The sequence below is a fragment of the Camelus dromedarius genome, chromosome 9 (genome assembly GCF_036321535.1).
Source record: "Camelus dromedarius isolate mCamDro1 chromosome 9, mCamDro1.pat, whole genome shotgun sequence".
Lineage (NCBI taxonomy): Eukaryota > Metazoa > Chordata > Mammalia > Artiodactyla > Camelidae > Camelus > Camelus dromedarius.
Window position 1 is genome coordinate 24,414,853 of NC_087444.1, and position 18,691 is coordinate 24,433,543.

Sequence of the window (18,691 nt, forward strand, 5' to 3'; positions counted from 1 at the left end):
GGGGCGGAACCCGCAACGGCCCCGCCCCCCGCGCATGCGCGGGTCACGTGGGGGCGCGGTACTCGGCAGCTGCTGCGGTGGTGACGGGGGCGGCGGCCGCGCGTCTTTGGCGGGACCGGCTCCGAGACTGCGCCGCCTCTGCAGGTACCGCGCTCCCCACGCCTAGCTCCGGGCCCTAGGCCCTCCTGGTCCTCTTCGGCGCCCGCCGGGCTTCGGCCTGGACCCTCCCTCTGTGCCCCACCACGCCCCCCGGGATCGGTGCCCTCCGCGCCGGGACACCCCGTGCCCCTTCGTCTCTCTTCCCTCGGATCCCCGCCCCAGGCACCCCTCCTTCCAGATCTGTCCCCCAATAGCGCCCCTTCCCCAACTCCACCTCGGCGTTGCACCCCCAGAGAACCCCCTCTTCTGGGCCCCCCCCAGGACCCAGCGGACCTGGGACCCCACCCACCCCGAGCGCGGGGCCCCTCTTTCCCAGACCTGCCCTGGTGCTCCCCACGAGGCTCTGAAAATGACCCCTTTGTGTGCTTTATTCTCGTCTGCAAAGGACTTGGTACGAGTGGGATTTGTTGTTGTCGTCTTTGTTCTGAATTACAAGTAATTCAGAATAAGGGAGCTCTAGAAGAAAGGGCACCACGAGTTCCCCAGCGGCGGTCGTTTGTTGGGCCATGCCAGGTGATGGAGGGGAGGGGTTCTGGAGACCAGTGAGGCTGTCGCTTTTCTGAAGGAACATGTAGCACAGACACAGCCCAGCGAAGCCAAACACAGCAGCTTTCTGGGTGTTCATGCTAGCAGAATGCCCGCCTCGGGGTCACACATTGAGGGTCACCAGCCAGGGCTGTGGACTATGACAGACCTCAATCTGAATTCCCACCTTCCACTTAATAGCTGCAGAGTCCTGGGTTTGTCGCTTTACCTGGGGAAGCCTCAGTTTCCCCATCTGTAAACTGGATATGATTAAAACTGTACCTCCATGGGGGGAAGGTAACCTAATTATCTCTCTCCCAAGAACGAACAAACAAACAAACACAACTCAAAAGCTGTACCTCTTAAGGTTGGTGGGAGAACAAATGAGCTGATAGGAATAAAGCACTTAGCTTTTGCAGAAAGCCAGCTCTCAGTTTTAACCCGGAGCTCTACAGATAGCCAGTCGTTAACGTTGAATACTGAATTATAGCGGCTAATAGCTAAGGTTTATTGAGCACTTATGTTCTAGGCTCTGTTTATACTATGATCTGATTTAATTCTCATTATAATCTAAGGCAGGAACTATTATTGTCATGTTTACCAGTGATGTAAGAAGAGCTCAAGGAAGTGAAGTAACTTCACCTTCACCCAGGACACACACAGCTCTTCCCCTGGGAGCCTGGATTCGAATCCAGGAAGTCTGTTTTCAGAGTCTGTGGTTGTAATCGTGACAGTAATATTCCAGGGGCATAGAGTTCAACAAATTGGTATTTTTAAAGTAGATTTTTAAAACTGAGATAAAATTCACCATTTTATCCATTTAAAAGTGTACTGCTCATAGCAGCGTATTCACCAGGTACTATTTAATTCTAGAACATTCCCATCATCTCCAAAAGAAGTCCCACCCCATTAGCAGTCACTCCCCATTTCCCACTCCCCTGTCCCATGGCAGCCCTAATCTACTTTCTGTCTCTGTTTCTTTGCCTTTTCTGGACATTTCATATAAGTGGAATAGTATGATACGTGACTTTTTGTGTCCGGCTTCTCTCAGTCAGTGCGCTGTTCTCAAGGTTTTCCGGGAAGTAGCTTGTACCTGTACTTCATTCTTTTTCTTGCTGCATAATATTCCATTATGTGGAAAGACCACATTTTGTTCATCCCTTCATCTGTTGTTGGACATTTGGGTTGTTTCTGTGAACATAGCTGTACAGGTTTTTGTGTGAGCCTAAGTTTTCAGTTATCTTAGGTCTATACCTAGTAGTGAGTGGTGGTGTTATTTTAATTCCCACTGCACATGTGGAGACCTGAAACTGATGGGTATTGGATCTTGGACAAGAACTCCCATGTTCTACTGTCTCCATGCAGCACCCTATCAGTTCAGGTTAGTGGGATACTAAAAATTGGCAAAGGAGAGTAAGGAGATTCCAAGAAGTCATGATACACCAATAATAACTTTATCAAAGCGCTGATAGGGAGTTTGAGAAGGTTCTCAAGTTTTTTCTCCCCAAGAGTGAAATTTGAGCTTTGAGCACAATGCATTATTTGCTTCTATTTATTAAATAAATATTGTTTACCCAGCACCATGCCAGGTGCTGAGGAGGAATAATGAAGATGAATGCAATCCGAGCTTCACAGCATCATAAGGCTGTGGGTGGATTAAAGACTTAAATCATCAGAAAAGCAAAACTGTGAAAAAAAGAAATTTAGAAAATAATATGGGGAAATATCTTTATGGCCTGGGGTTGCAATGGAATTTCTGAAATAAAACATTACAAGCACAAACCATGCAGAAAAAAATGAATAAATTTGACTTCATTAGAGTGAGGACATTCAATATGTATGCATATGCATGACTGGGACATTGTGCTGTACACCAGAAATTGACACATTGTAACTGACTGTACTTCAATTAAAAAAAATTTTTTTTAAATGAGGACATTCAGTTCATCAAAAGTGCTATGAAGGGAATATAGAAAGAATTTTTATAACTCTGAACGAAGGAGAAGATGACACAGTAGCAGTAAGGTCGAAAGCGAGAAACAGGCACTTGGAACAGGCACTTCATAGATGAGAAAACACAAACAGCACATAAACATCAAGAGAGCCAGCCAGCCGTATTAGTAGTCAGGAAATGTAAATGACAACCAGGATGAGACCCAGTTTCCCAGCGAGGCTTTGGCAGCAGGTGAACTGTTGGATGTTGCCAGTGTGAGCTCACACTCACTGCTGGTGGGCATGTAAGTTGGTTCAGCAGCTTGGGCAGCATCTGGTTGAAACTATGGATGTCCTGTGGCCCAGCAGTTTGACCCTTAGGCCTGGCCCTTTGAGAAACTGGTACCATTGCCCAGGAGACGTGCCCGAGAGTGGTCATGGCAGCACTGTTCATAATTATAAAGTAAAAACCAGCAAGAAAAACCCAAAGGCCCATCAGCAGTAGGGTGGATATATGAATCGTGGTGTGTTTGTACCATGAGATCGAGCAGCAGTGCAAATGTATAGCTCCGGATGCATGGATGAGTCTGGAACACAATGCAGAGTGAAAGGAACAAGTCACCAAAGGGTACACACGGTGTGATTCCTTTATGTAAAGGGCACATTCAGGCCAAATGGAATGTTATTATTTCAGAATCCATGCTGGGGTAATAGTACAACTATTTAAAAAAAAAAAAAAGACCAGGGAATGATGACATCAGAATTCAGGAGTGTGGATACCCACCGGGTGGTGGAAGTGGCCGTGATCAGGGAAGAAGCATCGGGGCTTCTGAGATGTTGCTTTTGTGAAGTCGGGTGGCTCCGTGGGCATTTTGTCTATTCTTTGAACTGTGCATAATAGGCGTTAAAACTTTTGTGTATATTTCTCAATTTTCTTAAAGTACAGACACATTAGTCTTAGATTTTCTGCCCTCAAGGGGCCTATTTGGGGAACGAGATAGAGATAGAGTAGACACTTGAATAGAAGGCAGAGCAGTGCCAGAAGGGCAGCATGGCCCGGAGAGGCAGAGGGGAGCTCATGCGGATGGGTGCGGTGACCTGGGCAGGAGGGGAGAGGGGCCGGGGCCAGGTGTGTGCAGTCATTGCTTGTCAGTGCTGGGACAGAGCTGGGGAGGAGGGATGGGATTTGTGCTGGTCTTGCAGGGACAGATGGGATTTGAATGCTGAGAGCAAGGCAGGTCCAGGCTCTGTGTGAAAGAAGTAAGATTTATGAAAATAAAGTTAATGAAAAGAAAGTCCCTGACCCTGGAATCTTTACTGAAAAGCCAGGCAGTGCCAGGTGTGGATGAGGATGGCGAGGACCACCTCGGCTAATCGAAGATCAGAGGAATCGCTGAAGATACTTTCTGGTTCTTGAAGACACTTGAAGGTTCTGGTTGAAGGGGAGTTGTAGGATTTGCAACTTGTCTCTTCACTGTCCTGAAAACTAGACTGACTGTCTGTCCATCTTAATTTTCTGTGACTGCTGTAACAAATTGCTGCAGATTCAGTGGCTTAAGACAAGACACAGCTGTTCTCTTGCAGTTCCAGAGGTCAGAAGCCTGAAGTCAGCCCCCCGGGCAAAAGTCAAGGTGTCAGCAAGGCTGTGTCACCTCTGGAAGCTCTGGGGAGAATCCATTTCCTGGCCTTTGCCAGATTTTGGAGGTACTGCGTTCCTTGACCTGTGACCCCATCTGTGCATCTCCAGATCCAGCAGCCTGTGGTCTTTAAATCTCACTGGCACTCTCTCCAACCTCTGCTTCTTACTCACGTCTCCTCTGACTCTGACCCTTCTGATAAGGACACGTGTGATCACACTGGACCCACCTGGATAATCCAGGATGATCTCCCCATCTCAAGATCCTTAATCCGCAAAGTCCCCTTGCTACATAGGGTGACGTATTTATGGGGTTTGAGGATCAGAATGTGGACATAATCGGAGGGACATTATTTACCAACCCCATTACCTTTTTTTGGTGGTGCCTTGATTGCCTTTTTCCCATCATACTTGCTTAATTTTCTTTGAAAACATTTTGGCCAATCTGTCTGATGTTCTTGTACCATCCCCCACCACTTGTCATTCATTGGGGTAGCCTGGTGATGTCTGTTTCAGCCGAGACACTGCTCTCAGACCTCTTGATTCCTGAAGGTTTTTATATGAGATCTGATCGCCCTTTTCACTGCAAAGTTGAGTCAGCTAAACCATAGGTCAGGATAATGTTACAGACAGAGCAGCTGTGCTTTGAAGAGGTGACTTTGCTTCTTGGGGTTTTGACCATAATTTTCCCATGATGCTTTTATAGTTGTGATGTTATCTCAAAGGTTTTTATTTTAAGACTGTTTTTGGAGCAGTTTAGGTTGATAATGAAATTGATGGGAAGGTACAGAGATATACCGCCTGCTTCCACACACGCAGAACCACCCACATTGTCAGCATCGCTCACCAGAGTGGTACCTTTTTTTTGCCAAGGATGAACCTACTGCTCTGATTACCAAGTACCTCCACCTCTCCTTCCAGCGTCTCTGCCAGCCCTGTACCCAGGTGTTCAGCTGGGCCATCTGCCACCGTGCGGAAGTTCTAGGGCTCCACAGCTGGAGCACAGGGCAGTGGTTGGCAGAGAGGGAAGGATGAGGCAGAGAAAGCCCAGGGGGACCCTGGGGAGAGGTGGGGAGAAGGGTGTCTGTCCCGTTGGGGCCCAGCCTCTTCTGGGCTTTCAGGGGTCCGTGTGGAGCGCCATCTCCATCCCAGCCCTCTGAGTGGGCTGTGTCCCATTTGATGAAATGTTCCTTAAAAAAGGTGCAGGAAAGGGGGCGCCTCCAAGCCGAGCCTTTCCCCAGACAGGTGCAAGGTACCTCCCTCCATCCAAGACAGGAAATGCTTTGCTTCCCGTGCAGGGAATCTCGGCATACGGATTTTTGTGTTTTCTTAACTTTTAAAAACTCTGGTCTTAGTTTTATCTAAAATTTTCCCAGCTGAACTAGGAGGCAGAGGAGAGGCATTTGTTTCGTGTTGGGTTTTCACAGATTGGCCTTAAGAGAAGACAGAGTAGCGAATTCCTGCAGACTCGGAGCTGGCAGAGAGCCAGGCAGAGGGAGGCGGATGGTTAGAGGTGGGAGCAGGGAAGTCGGGAAACGCCTTCCTGGTCCAGCATCTTTTGCTGAAGGTTTTTCCTTCACAGATGCTTAGATTCTTGCAAAAAAGTGGTATTTGCAGGGGGTCAGTGTCCCCTCGACACAGCCTCCCCCTGGGGTGAGGTGATGCCTGAGGCCCCCGACCTCCTTCCCCCACGTCGCCTGGAGCTCATTTTCCCACACGGTTTTCTTTGGCTGTAGTCCATTAGACCTTGATGTGCAGGATTCAGGTTTTCACTGAAGACAGTATTTTAACATCTTGAATATACACCCACCTGTTCTTTTGAAGAATAGATTTATTATTCCAAGTATCTAGTTTTTTGGAGTCATAGTTTTGTTACTTCTAATTTTATTATATTTTGTTAGAAAAGTACTAGTGCATACAGGTGTTATTTTTTGCATTCACATTCCTCATGGCCTAGTATTTGATTAATTATGACAAAAGGCACATGTCCACCTATAAAAAGTTATTTCAGGAACTCCCAACTCAGGGTGGTTGAACATGGAATCTCACTTTTTCTGTTCTTTCTTGTAAGAAGCTAATGTTTTCGTAGTTTCTCTGGGAATCTTGCAGTTAGCACTATTCGGGGCCTGCAGTGATGTGACCGCCCTGATGCGGTGCCTGTCGGGGCTTCTCGGGCCAGCACCTGCCTCCACAGGGACTCGGCTGTGTGTGGAGGTGGCGGAGCAGGGAACCCTTTGAAGGGTTGACACGCCACTACCTCATCACTGACGTCCGGAAACTTTGAGAGGCATGCGTGCACGGCAGAAAAGGAGTAAATGGATTTGAGGTGGATGCTCCTAACTTTGAACGTATTTCAAAGGATTTAGAGCAGCTCCCAGAGTACACTGCCCTAGTGTGGTTGATTGATCAGGAAAAGAAAAGCATTTTCAGCCCAAACCACGTTGATCTTGATAGTTCGTATTTTAAGAAGTCTCATCCAGTGTGGTCCATGAAGAAGAGTTACCCAAAAGGAACATGTCATTTTTATATTATTAAGTATTTGGTTTGTGTACCTAATAAAGTGTGTAATACTTTCTTTTCATGACCAGTTTTGGCATTCTTTTCGTAGGAGGTAAGTTTCTATGAACAGAATTGCAAAGTGTACAGCACTTTACTTACCAGAAATAAGATGACTCCTTGAGTTACCTTCTGTATTGTTATTTGAGAAAAACATTTCTTTAATTTATTGCTGCATCAGCTTAATTAGAATTGTGGTTGGAACATAAAACTTGCTGTTTGAGGGATTACATCCTTATTGTGGGGCATTTAGGAATCTTACTACCTGTTTCTTCGGTTTTCTGTCATATTTCTTTTGTGTGTTTTGTTGGTTTGTAATTTGGACTACACATTCATGTATCTCCTCCACACACATAGTTGATACATACATACTTCTGTTTCAGAGTTTTTATTATTTTCTGTGCCTGCGGACACAGTGTAGGGTCTTTCTCACAGTGTGTTCCATTCTGGTGGTGAATTTGTTTTCTCCTGTTTACTTTTCACTCTGCACAACTTGGTTGAGCTCAAATTGCATTGCAGTGGAGTGGGAGGGACTTCACTTATTCTTCCTTAAGCTTATGCCAATTTTTGCTGATGTTGTTGGGGATTTTCTTAGTTTCAGGATTTTTTTTTTTCTGTCCTAATGCAATTTCTATGAGAGGGGCCACTTCCAGAAGTTTTTAAATGTTTCTTTGGCTTAAATCTGTTTTATTTACTAAATGCTGTATCCTTGTGTCCATATACATCTGAGCTCCCTGTCATTTAATTGTAGTCCACTGTGAGCTTTTGGCCCCTTGTCCCTCACAGATAGCACACACAGTTGGATCCGGCCTCAGTGGCTCCCCAGGTCTAGGCTGGGGTGAAGTTCATCAGCCTTGGTCGTGCCCGGCTTTTCTCTACCTCTTCAGGGTCATCTCTGATGCCAGGCTCACATATACCAGTTCATACGGCATTTAAAATTGTTCTGTGAAATGTCTGTCTCTTCCCCTAGGTAACAGTTATTTAATTCTTTGAATCCTTAGCATCTGTCATGGTGCATGGAACATCATGGGATGCCTGGTGCTGCTTGCTCTGTGGATACTTGTAAGAATTGTATTGGGCTTTTCGTTCCTCAGATGTAAGGGGCCAGGCGGAGAGAATGGTGTGCAAATGATGCTAGCAAGACGAAGGAGTGCTCCCCCCACTGTCATTTGAGAAAATCATTTCTTGAAGTTTGAGGAGCATCTCTTTTTAAATATACATTCATGAATATTACTTACACTTAGTATCATTTATGTTTAATTTATGTTAAAGTTTATTAGGTCTTAGTTTTGTCGCAAATGGACAGTAAGCTCTTTGAGTCCAAGGCCTTGTCTTAATATTACCTCTATTTCCTTTATGTTGTCTCAACATGGACAGTGGGCCCTCTGTGTTTGCCAGTTTTTGAATAAATAAATAAAAGAAATAAATGTACCTCTCAGCTATTATGTGAATTAGAAAGTCTGTGCCTGCCGTTACGCTGGACTGGAGGGTTTCTAGGGCACGGAGCGTATTGTGTTTCTCTCTGTATCCTCTGCATTTAGCACAGTGGCTGAATTTCGGTAGCAATTTGGTAACTCTTGATAGTTACGTTGACTAATCTCTTTGAAAAAAAGTACTTTCTGAGCTACAGGTGTGAAGTAATGAAATCATAAAATTGACTGGGTCCCTGGACTCCATGCCTTTGAACAGTTACTGTTACTTGAATGCACAATAATAAGTGCTGATGTCCTCTGATGTCTTTCTTCGCTGGAACTGTGCATGTTCCTTTAACTTCTTAAGCAGAGACCACCTCTCTCTTGCCCCCACCTGCAGGTTGCCATGGCTGCCGTTGACAGCTTCTACCTCTTGTATAGGGAAATTGCCAGGTCTTGTAACTGCTACATGGAAGCTCTCGCCCTGGTTGGAGCCTGGTACACGGCCAGAAAAAGCATCACCGTCGTCTGCGACTTCTACAGCCTGATCAGACTGCACTTCATCCCTCGCCTGGTGAGCAGAGCAGATCTGATCAAGCAGTATGGAAGATGGGCAGTCGTGAGCGGTAAGAAGTGAGATGTCCATTCTTGCCTGATTTAGCAATGAAATAAATCTTTCCTGTTAGAGTTGTGGTTTAAGTTGGATGCATCATTCAAGGAGTTACTCCATTTAATGTAATGTTTTCATGGGATAAAAAAATAAAACTTCCTCCATGATGATTATGTTTGTGTTTCTCACCACCCTTGTCTTGGGAGAATTTTCCTGTGATTTTTGTCCTTTTATTCTGCCTCGTCCTGCTGTCAGTCCTGCTCCAGCCCCACCTTCCTACCCCTTGCTTTTCCTTTTTGCTCTGTGTTTTGAAAGTGTCCTTATAAACTGTTACCACTTTCAGAAATGCTTCCCTTAAATTTCATTTCAGTGTATCATTGTTTCCCAGGAAAGTACCTCCTGGCACTCATTCAAGCCAGGTATAAGTTGGAAAATAGTTTCCCACCGTGTCTCACAGTTGACATGGTGAATGTAAAACAGTTCTTCCTCTACCCGGCAGGGTGTTTGGGAGAGCATTTGACTAGCCTGTGTCAGTCCTTATTATGGTTTGGGCCTTGTGCTGGACTGATCAGCTACAGACCTCAGGTTGTTCCTAGTGTGAATCCTTCTCTGATTAAACCTGGAAATGGGGTTTTTAAAGTCCATGTTAAAGGTCACACCGTGAAATGAGTTTGCTTACTTTTCCTGGCTTGTCCTGTAGGCGCAACAGATGGGATTGGAAGAGCCTACGCGGAAGAGTTAGCCAGCCGCGGTCTCAGTATCATCCTGATTAGTCGGAACCAAGAGAAATTGCAGACAGTCGCTAGAGACATAGCTGACACCTACAAGGTGGAAACCGATGTTATCGTCGCCGACTTCAGCAGCGGCCGCGAGATCTACGACCTGATTCGAGAAGCCTTGAGAGACAGAGATATTGGCATCCTGGTGAATAACGTGGGCGTGTTTTACCCCTACCCTCAGTATTTCACTCAGGTCTCTGAGGACACGCTCTGGGACATCATAAACGTGAACATCGCCGCAGCCAGTTTGATGGTCCACATAGTGCTACCGGGGATGGTGGAGAGGAAGAAGGGAGCCATCGTCACCATCTCGTCTGGCTCCTGCTGCAAACCAACCCCCCAGCTGGCTGCGTTTTCTGCATCGAAGGTGATGTATTACTGATTGGAAAGTGAAATCGTGAGGTAGGAGAACGTTTACCTCAGTGGTTTGGTCCAGTTTGTTGAGCTCTTGGTCAGCAGCTCATGTTATGCTGTATTTTCTCTTGAAATGGCAATAAGTCTTTTTTCTTCTGAATCTCTTCTGAGTTCCCCAAGAATTAAGTCTTTTCCCCTCCTGTTTTAACAGGCTTATTTAGACCACTTCAGCAGAGCCTTGCAGTATGAATATGCCTCTAAAGGAATCTTTGTACAGAGTCTAATCCCATTCTGTGTGGCTAGCAACGTGGCCACACCCGGCAGCTTTCTGCACAAGTGCCCATGGTTGGTGCCTTCACCAAAAGTGTATGCACATCATGCTGTTTCTACGCTTGGCATTTCAAAAAGGACCACAGGATACTGGTCCCATTCTATCCAGGTAACAGTATGCGCTCAGTTCTTGAGATTAGGTTAATGCATCCTAAAGCTTTCTAAACGATACAGGGGAATCTGATTGGAGCCTCATGCTGAAAGATGAGGACTGTAAATTCTGGTTCTTGAATCCTGATGATTCTGGTTCAGTCACTAAATTCTCTTTGTGGAATTACATATTAAGAACATTCAAAAGTTCAATCTATATGAACTTTTCATTAAAGATGAACTTTTCATCTAGAAGATGAAATCTGCTGCTTTAATGTAAGTAGACAGGAGCAGTATAAAAATACTAAGTATTTATACGGAAATTTCAAAGTAAAAAAGATTCCAGTCATGCTTGAGGGGGTGTCTAAATCAGCAGTATGATCCCCAAACCTAAAACCATAAAATAGGTCTTCATTTTATCCAAGATGGTATTTCAGTGTATTCTTGGATTCATTTGTTCAAGAAGCGTAGAATTTTTTTTTAAGTTGTTCAGGCATGACAAAGATTTGGATCTTTAGTATTTTAAAGAGTAAATTTGTTAAATATTTGAAATTTTGATTCTCAGTTAAGAGAATAATGGTTTATTATAATAGACTTGTGTTTCTTTACATGGTTAGTAAGTAGATGTTTTCCAATTCAGAATTGTTTTTTTCTTTAAGACATAGAGTTTTCTTAAATACCAAATATTTTGGGGGCTCTTTGCCTAAAAGTTATTAGATTTACCAGTATCAAATAAGTAGATATGTAAATCACAATAGAGTTCACTTTTACCACATTTTTTAGCTAAACATTTCTTTAATATGAAGCAGTTTTACTTAATTGGTTATTTTTAGGTCCTTAATTATTAGAGAAAAGCAGAGAGGTTGTTTCTAAAAATGTAGTTTTAGAAGCCACTGACCATGATGTTCTCTTTGAAAGGAAGGTGTAATGAGGGTTGGTTTTGGATGTGTAGATACTTTGACTGTTTATAAAACACCAACATTTTAATAACAATCAAACTTCATTCACATTGATGAACTTTTGTTGAGAATGTATTTTTTTCTGCCAAGAAATTCTGTTAAACAGAATTTAATTCCTAGAGCAGTTTGCTATATAAAGTTGTTAAAACTGTCCCCTTTTTTTGGTTTGTATTTCACTCAGTTATTTTCAGCCATATCAGTTTTACAGCAGAGGCTGGTTCATCAGTCACAGTTTTGTCCGTAGCAGGTTTCCCTGGTGACTTTTGCCATTTGCCTTTGTCATTGTCATTCCTTCCAGATGCAGTTTGCACGGGTTGCAGGGATCTGACTTCTGCCAGGATTTCAGTCCTCTCTCTGTCTTTAGCCTGTGACACGTATGGTGTAAAGCTTGCTTTGCCAGACTTACCCCTCAGGTTTTGTCTTGTGCTGTTGAGGCCCGTTAGTACCTTTAATATGATGTGAATTAAATAAGAATGGTAGACTGTTTCTTGACAAGATGTGGTGATAGACCGAGTGTGAAGGGTGGAAGGAAAGGAAGACACGACACATAGTCTCAGGTTTTGGCTTCAGAAACTAGGGGCACTATTTACTCAGGAACACGAGAGGAAGAGGGCAGGTCTGGGGAGAAACCATGAGAGTTTTACACCTGGATTTAAGGTTCTAGGTAAGATTTAAGAAGAGTGGCATTGGCAGCTGCACAGGTCGGGGGCTTGGATGGGAGTCAGAGCCTCAAGGGTCACCGGTGTCTGGCTGGAGGGTGAGCCGCAGAGTGGGGACAGCACCCGAAGAGGGTGTAGGGGAGGACAGCCTGGTCAGGGTTGCAGGGAGCATTCCAGGGGACCGGGAAGAAGGCCTGGAAAAGGGGCAGCCGGAGGGAGGTCAGAGAGGAGAGTGGACCGTGGACGCTGCGGGCAGTGATGGCTTTGAGGGGAGGATGGTCAGTGTCACGTGATATCAGCTGTCCTGTCACATAAGGACCAGCACACGTCTTTGGGTTTAGAGTCTTGAAAATCTTTGGTGACCTTGATGAAAGCAGTTTTGGCGACGTTTTAGGAAGCAACCAGGTTACAGCGAGTAGGTGAGTGTGGGGAAGATGGGCGCATGCTCGAGAAATCAGGCTGCGCGCTTGGTGGGAGAGATGCAGTGGGTCCCAGGAAGGGGTTTGATTTGTTAGTTATCTGTTGAAGTTAGCAGCAACTTGCTTGTAAGTACATGCTGGAGGAAAGGGGCACCTGGGGAAGGACAGCTTAAAGACCGGAGAAAGAAGGCGTGGTTCCCGGGAGTGGAGGTGGGCTGGTGAGCCCAGTGGAGGGGGGGTGGGATGTGGACTTGGAAACAGGTAGAAAGCCATGAGCCAGAGGGGGAGCCGCCAGTGCACTTGGAAGCAGAAGGACCCTGTCTGCTGGCCCGTGAAATGGGGGTCTGGTCAGGGCGAGCTGAGCTGGGGGTGAGGAGGTTCGCAGTCATACTGGAGGAGGAGGGACAGGGAGACGCAGGGGAGCCCCCAGTGAGTGATGGGCTGAGAGTTGGTGGTGACATCGGTCCGTGTGCCTTTTCACTTGGCTCTCTTACCTGTGGGTCATCCTTCCTGAAGCCCCAAAGATGGCCTCTCCCGTGTCTTCACAATGTCATACTGAGAATGGAGTGTATTCAGCAATCATTGCTAAGTTTGGGTGAGAAGAGGTAATTTTTTTGTGAGCTTGCACGAAGGTTGGGAAGCACGTTCCTCACCCCTCACCTCTGGCCTCAGGCTTCCTTCCCCGACCCCGTTTCCTTCCAGATGTCTGCGCAGCAGTAGGGCTAAGGCGGGTCGGTGTCAGAACTGACACACAGCCACGACTCTTGCTCAGTCAGTAACCATTCGTATAATTCAGCAGTTGCGTCTTGTATGTTTTAAACTAGTTGTCTTAATATGTCTTAATAATGATTTGCAACCAAGATAGGGAAAAAATGATTTGGGCTTAAAAAACAGCTCAAAGAAGTCAAATGTATTTACTTGAATTGTTAACTAGTTACCAATAGTGATTTGGGAGTGTTTCTCCTCATTTTCCAAGTGGCATTGGGCAGTATTACATCGTTGGCTTTGGAACACACAAGTTGACCCTAAAAGAGCCTTTCCGTTGAAGCTTTCCATTCGTGATACTTGACATAAAGACCAGAAACATGCTTGTGTTTGATTGAAAAAACTTAACAAAAAAAATTAAAAATTGACTAGAAAATCTGGCTCATGCACATAGGACTGGTGCCCATTGCTGGGTGGGCTGGGGCAGAGTGGGGGCCTGAGCTCTCTGGACTGGCTCCCAGTCTGTTTTGAATTCCTACCTACTTCTGATGTACTCATTCACATATACTCTGCATGTGTTTTGCTATTGGAAAAGGAAAAGAAAAAAAAGAAGAAAAGAGGCATTCAGGGCAGAGGTAGGGCTGGGTGGGAATGGGAAAGCCTGGGGGCTGCGTACTGAGATGTGGGTTGGGGGTCCCAGGGAGGCAGGCCCCTGGCTGTGCTGGAGGGTAGAGCCCTTCTTCGCGGTGCGTCTCCCATGCTGGCTGGGAAGGGGACCTCTAACGACACACTTTGACAGCAGCTTTGGTTATGTCTTTGGATACTCCCATTTAAGGATGCAGCTCGTGTTCTTAGGGTCTTCTCCATTCCTATTTACTTCTTACCTTTTTCAGTCCCACCTGGTCAGTCTCTGGGAAGTGTGTGGCATCTGTATTTTGGTTGCTCTGCACATTTCCAACAAGCTGGGCGTCAACACTCACTGTGGATTTCCACCCCCACCTCCCTTTGAACCGGGTCCCTGGGAGGCCTCCCATTAGTCACTGTCGGGGTTCTGGTGCGGAGGAGGAGCAGGCTGGACACACTAGGGGGGACCCCTGAGGATACCCAAAGCCTTGTGGAGCCTGAAACCCAGCCCTCCTCTCCCTCTCTGGCTTTCCTGCAGTTCCCAGAGCCCGCAGACTTGGCATTCCTTATCTTAACAGGCCGTTGGCTCTGCCCCTGTGATGGGTCCATCCACACCCAGAGGATGCAGGTCTCTCCTCTCCCGTTAGCTCTTCCCACCCTGCTGCCCAGGGTGCTGCCGCCCCACTGGGACGAGCGGGGGATGGCGTATTCATCCATCCTTCCCCTGCTGGACCTTGGAACACGGGGAGCACACACTGATGCTGGTCCCTCTGCAGGAGACAGTGCCCAGGAGTGGAAATGAAAAGCAAACAGATTTCTAGATGCTGATTCCTTCTCCACTCAATAAATACTGAAAAAAAATCCCTTTGAGGGGGACCCGATTATCTAGCCTGTGTCAGGGGTCTTCCTCAGGGTCCGTATGCTGACTTGTCTTATCTCCTTGGATTTAGAGCCTTTTGCTTTTAGGACAGTGATTCTAAGGAGGAGTATTTGGGTATTTTTTCCACGAAATCCTGGCCCTTTAAAAAGAGGTCCAAAGAGATCTTAGTTATTTTTACAGAAAGTTATTCACGGCTCCAGGGCAAATATGGGACTCCTGTCTCCATGGTGGCTAAGCTGGGCCTTCTGTGGAACCTGGGAACAGTGGTGGGTCCAGGACCCTTACCCCACAGTTCATGGTATTGGGACCCCCTCCGTGTCCACTGTGGTTCCTGGAATTGCAGAGTAACCCAGATCTGTTTCTTAAGGAGAATGTGGGCTGACCTGTGTTCCTACACTTCTGTTCAAGGCTAGCATTTCATCCCTTGCTGGGGGCCTGTCCCTTTCCCTTCCTTAATGTCCAGGGTGTTAACTTAGTTCGCTCAGTCTTGGACAGACCTGTCAGTTTTGCGCAGGGTTTCTCCTCCTGGCCACTATTGGCGTAGAAGTGGGGTCGTTTCTCGTTGTGGGGCCGTCCTATGCACTCTGGGATGTTCTGCAGCATCCTTGACCTCTGCGCTCTAGATGCCAGTAACACCACCATCCCAGTTGTGACCTCTTATAATGTTCTGGACGTTGCTGTATGTCCCCTGGGGTGACCTGGCCTGCAGCAGAGCACCATCAGCGGGACATCCCCCCTGCATCCCCAAGCTTTCCTCATCACAGCTCAGGACACTCTCCCAGGGTCGTGGTGTTTTTGACTCAGTTCTTTTGTTTAACTTAGCTCCATCCTGCCCCTCAAACCCCATTTTTCTCACACAATACTAACCATGTATGCATTTTTCTGTTTCACCTGCCTTTTATTTCTGGGATAATTTGGTAATTCTTAACCACATGACCTGCTGCTCATAATCATGTTAAATAAAGATGGAATTGTATTGCTGTGTGTAGGTCTGTCCAGCCTCATTAGACAAAGGGTGTGGTTTCATTTTTCGTATTTAATATGATTGGTGGGTGATCTCTGTTGGTTTAAATCATTGCTGATCTGTGTGTTTCGTTGTCAGTGGCTTTGGGTTCTAACCTTCTAACCTTTTTCTCTTTCATTTTAGTTTCTTTTTGCACAGTATATGCCTGAATGGCTCTGGGTGTGGGGAGCAAACATTCTCAATCGTTCTTTACGTAAGGAGGCCTTGTCCTGCAAAGCCTGAAGCTGGACGATGGTTGGGAAGTTTTGCCAACTCTTGAGAACCTGCAGTATTCTGACGTTTGGAAGAACACATTTATCATCCACATTTGCTTTTATTCCTGATCGTTTAGCATACTGTTGACTCATCATTTGCAAAGCATACATAATGCTTTTAAGAATGCTGTGAAAAACCTCAAGGGCCACATGGATGGCACAGAATAAATCACCACCAAGGCACAAGCACTGGTCAAGAAAACCTAAATTTTGATGCTTTTTTCCCCTAAGCCGTTCAAAAGTTGTGTAGTTTATGTTGTTCTAGGAGCTAAACAGCAGTCTGATACTGAAATATAATGTGACTTGTCAGCTTTTATAACTTCAGATGTTGTTTCCTAAGGGAAATTATCTATTTCAGTAGGTGAATTATAGTATTGGTTTTCAAATGTTCATCAGGAAAGACTATTTAAATGCATTATTTTCTAGGTAAGGCTTCTGGTCTAGTTGTAGAAATCAGTGTGTATTATATTGTATAGCTCTAGTTGTTTGGCTGTCTGTGTATGGAAATGCTGCTCTTCAACTGATATTTCATTAGTGAACATATATGTGTATATGTTGTGTGCACCTGGGCAACTTTTGGGGTGAGTTACTTTAAAAAATATTTCTTGTTAAGATGGCTTAATGCGAAACCTTAAGGGGGTATTCAAATTCTAGATTACTCCTTATCATATTAAACAAGGCTATCCAATTTTGTGCTGTAGATTTGCCATCTATAATTTTACTTGTGTCTTTTTTTTTTAACCTCTTATGGAATTCATTCATTCCTAGATTTGGACAGGTGATGGTTGACCCTCAGTTGTCTCCTGATTTATAATTATGGAGAAGTAGTGATTTCTCAGCCTATGACCCATTTTATAACTGAAATTTAGCCCTTTAGAGTGTGTTATATCTGGTTTCCAAATACTTTTCTATGTGATATTCTTCCATATCAGTAGCATTGGTGTAAACAAGTATTCATGGAATAGTAGTTAAAATATGGACAAATTATGGTGTGATATGATGTATTGTATCTGATGAAATACATTAGAAGCTCATTTTTGGTTTGTGTAATGGATTGATGCATTATAGTGAATACTTTTATTGGTATGAAGATGACGATGCACAATCCACCACAAATGTGGGTGAGCCCTGAAACCTGTTGTGAAATGTTTTTGGTTCAGGTCCTATAAAGCCAAACATTTTTTGAGGACCAACTACATACTTAGTGCTTTGAGAATTGTAAATCACTATACGAATGTGACAATGTGTGCAAATTTAAAATTCAGAGTTTAATATTATGACATTGATGCAAAAATAAGTAAATTGAAATCAGTACTTTTATGGAATCTTTTCTCCTGAGATAATATTCCATTACAAGTAGGCCTAAGCATGCTTTTTATGTTACACCCACAGTTTCGTCAGTGACATTGATACTTCCAGATATGACTTAGTATTTTCAGATCTCTGTTTCCCGATCTGACTTGGACTCAAGATCAGCGGTTAAATTCAGAATCTCTTCTTCCATTTACAAATCAGGCTTTCATCACATAAGAAGAAGAACTTTAGGTGTGGAAATTTACACACTAGTGATACCCGGTAGAACTGAAGGTTTTGATGGAGTTAGCTTGGAAGCTTTTATTTTGTTGTATTTGGCATTTCCCCCCACCCAACAATTAATTTATGGTCATTAATACTAGAGAAAATTAGACTTCGTGCCACTATGACCTGAACTTTGATGTGTAATAAGAAGCAGCAACTTTATGTAAAAATACCATTTTTGTATCTACGGTGTTATGTGGTACAGCAGTGTCTTATATTTATAGATTAGATGTTGAATCATTGTTCTATGATGAGACTCAGTAAACCATGTCAGTTTTAAAATTCTCTACTTGGCAGGACGTATGTAAATATACTGATTGGTGCAAGTCAGTAAAAGATCAAAACCAAGACTCTTCCTTTGGTTTTATCTTTCTCAGCTCATTGGACCACTGTAGATGGGGTTTCTTATTTAGAATGTGGGAAATAAGAACCTTTGAAACAACCTGTGACCTAAAAATTTAACAATAAAAGCAGTTGCTTCTGCTTCCTTTGGAAGAGGTTTTGCTCCATATGTTTGTAAACCGGTTGTTTTGGGAAGATACATTTTTTTCCTTTAGAAATAATTATTTTAAAATTACAGAAAATTAATTTAATCTCAGAACACCTGTGATAGTAGTTCATTAAAAGCGGGTGATTGAGTTAAGAAGATTGTGCATAACCAAGTGTCTGATGAATCTTTTGAAACTACCAAGTTGACTTGTTGCTCTCATTGTCCTGATAGGTTGAGTAAGAGGAAGGCTAACTTTGGTCACTGACCTTGGCTAGATGGGGGTTGCTGACCAATTGTCCTGACCTATTTTCCTTGAGTGATGGGGATGAAAGGTAGTGGGTTCAAGAAAGATTGGGAAGAAAAAGGGAGACAGCCAGTTGAGACAGCTCTTTTGAGGAGTCTTTTTTTGTTTTGTTTTGTTTTAACCTCAATTGCTTAAAATCTTGTCACATTTGGGAACCAGAGGGTTAACTGGGGTCATCATGCTTGACATGTGCACCCTCCAAAACCAGGCTCTCTGTGTCTCTGACTCAGTATTGGCTCAGGTTGTGACTCTTTAGCACTTAGTTTGAATAAAGATTTATCTTCCCATGGAATCGTGCATGCTTTATTATACACGTGAAGCGTGAGTTTCGAAAGTTATTAGAGCCTGGGGTGGGGGAAAACCATTGGACCAGGATCCTGGAGCTCCCAGCCTTTTCTTGGTAGATTTCCAA

The 18,691-nt window shown here is 44.6% G+C and overlaps 1 protein-coding gene across 1 annotated transcript; it reads left to right on the forward strand.

The window, feature by feature from the left end:
• The first annotated feature begins 43 nt into the window (after positions 1-43).
• On the forward strand, positions 44-18,571 carry HSDL1 (hydroxysteroid dehydrogenase like 1). The gene is made up of 5 exons (XM_064488922.1): positions 44-138; positions 8,615-8,846; positions 9,531-9,976; positions 10,175-10,402; positions 15,777-18,571. The coding sequence occupies exons 2-5, from the start codon at positions 8,627-8,629 to the stop codon at positions 15,873-15,875; spliced, it is 993 nt and encodes a 330-aa protein (XP_064344992.1). The 5' UTR covers positions 44-138; positions 8,615-8,626; the 3' UTR covers positions 15,876-18,571.
• The last annotated feature ends 120 nt before the right edge of the window (positions 18,572-18,691 follow it).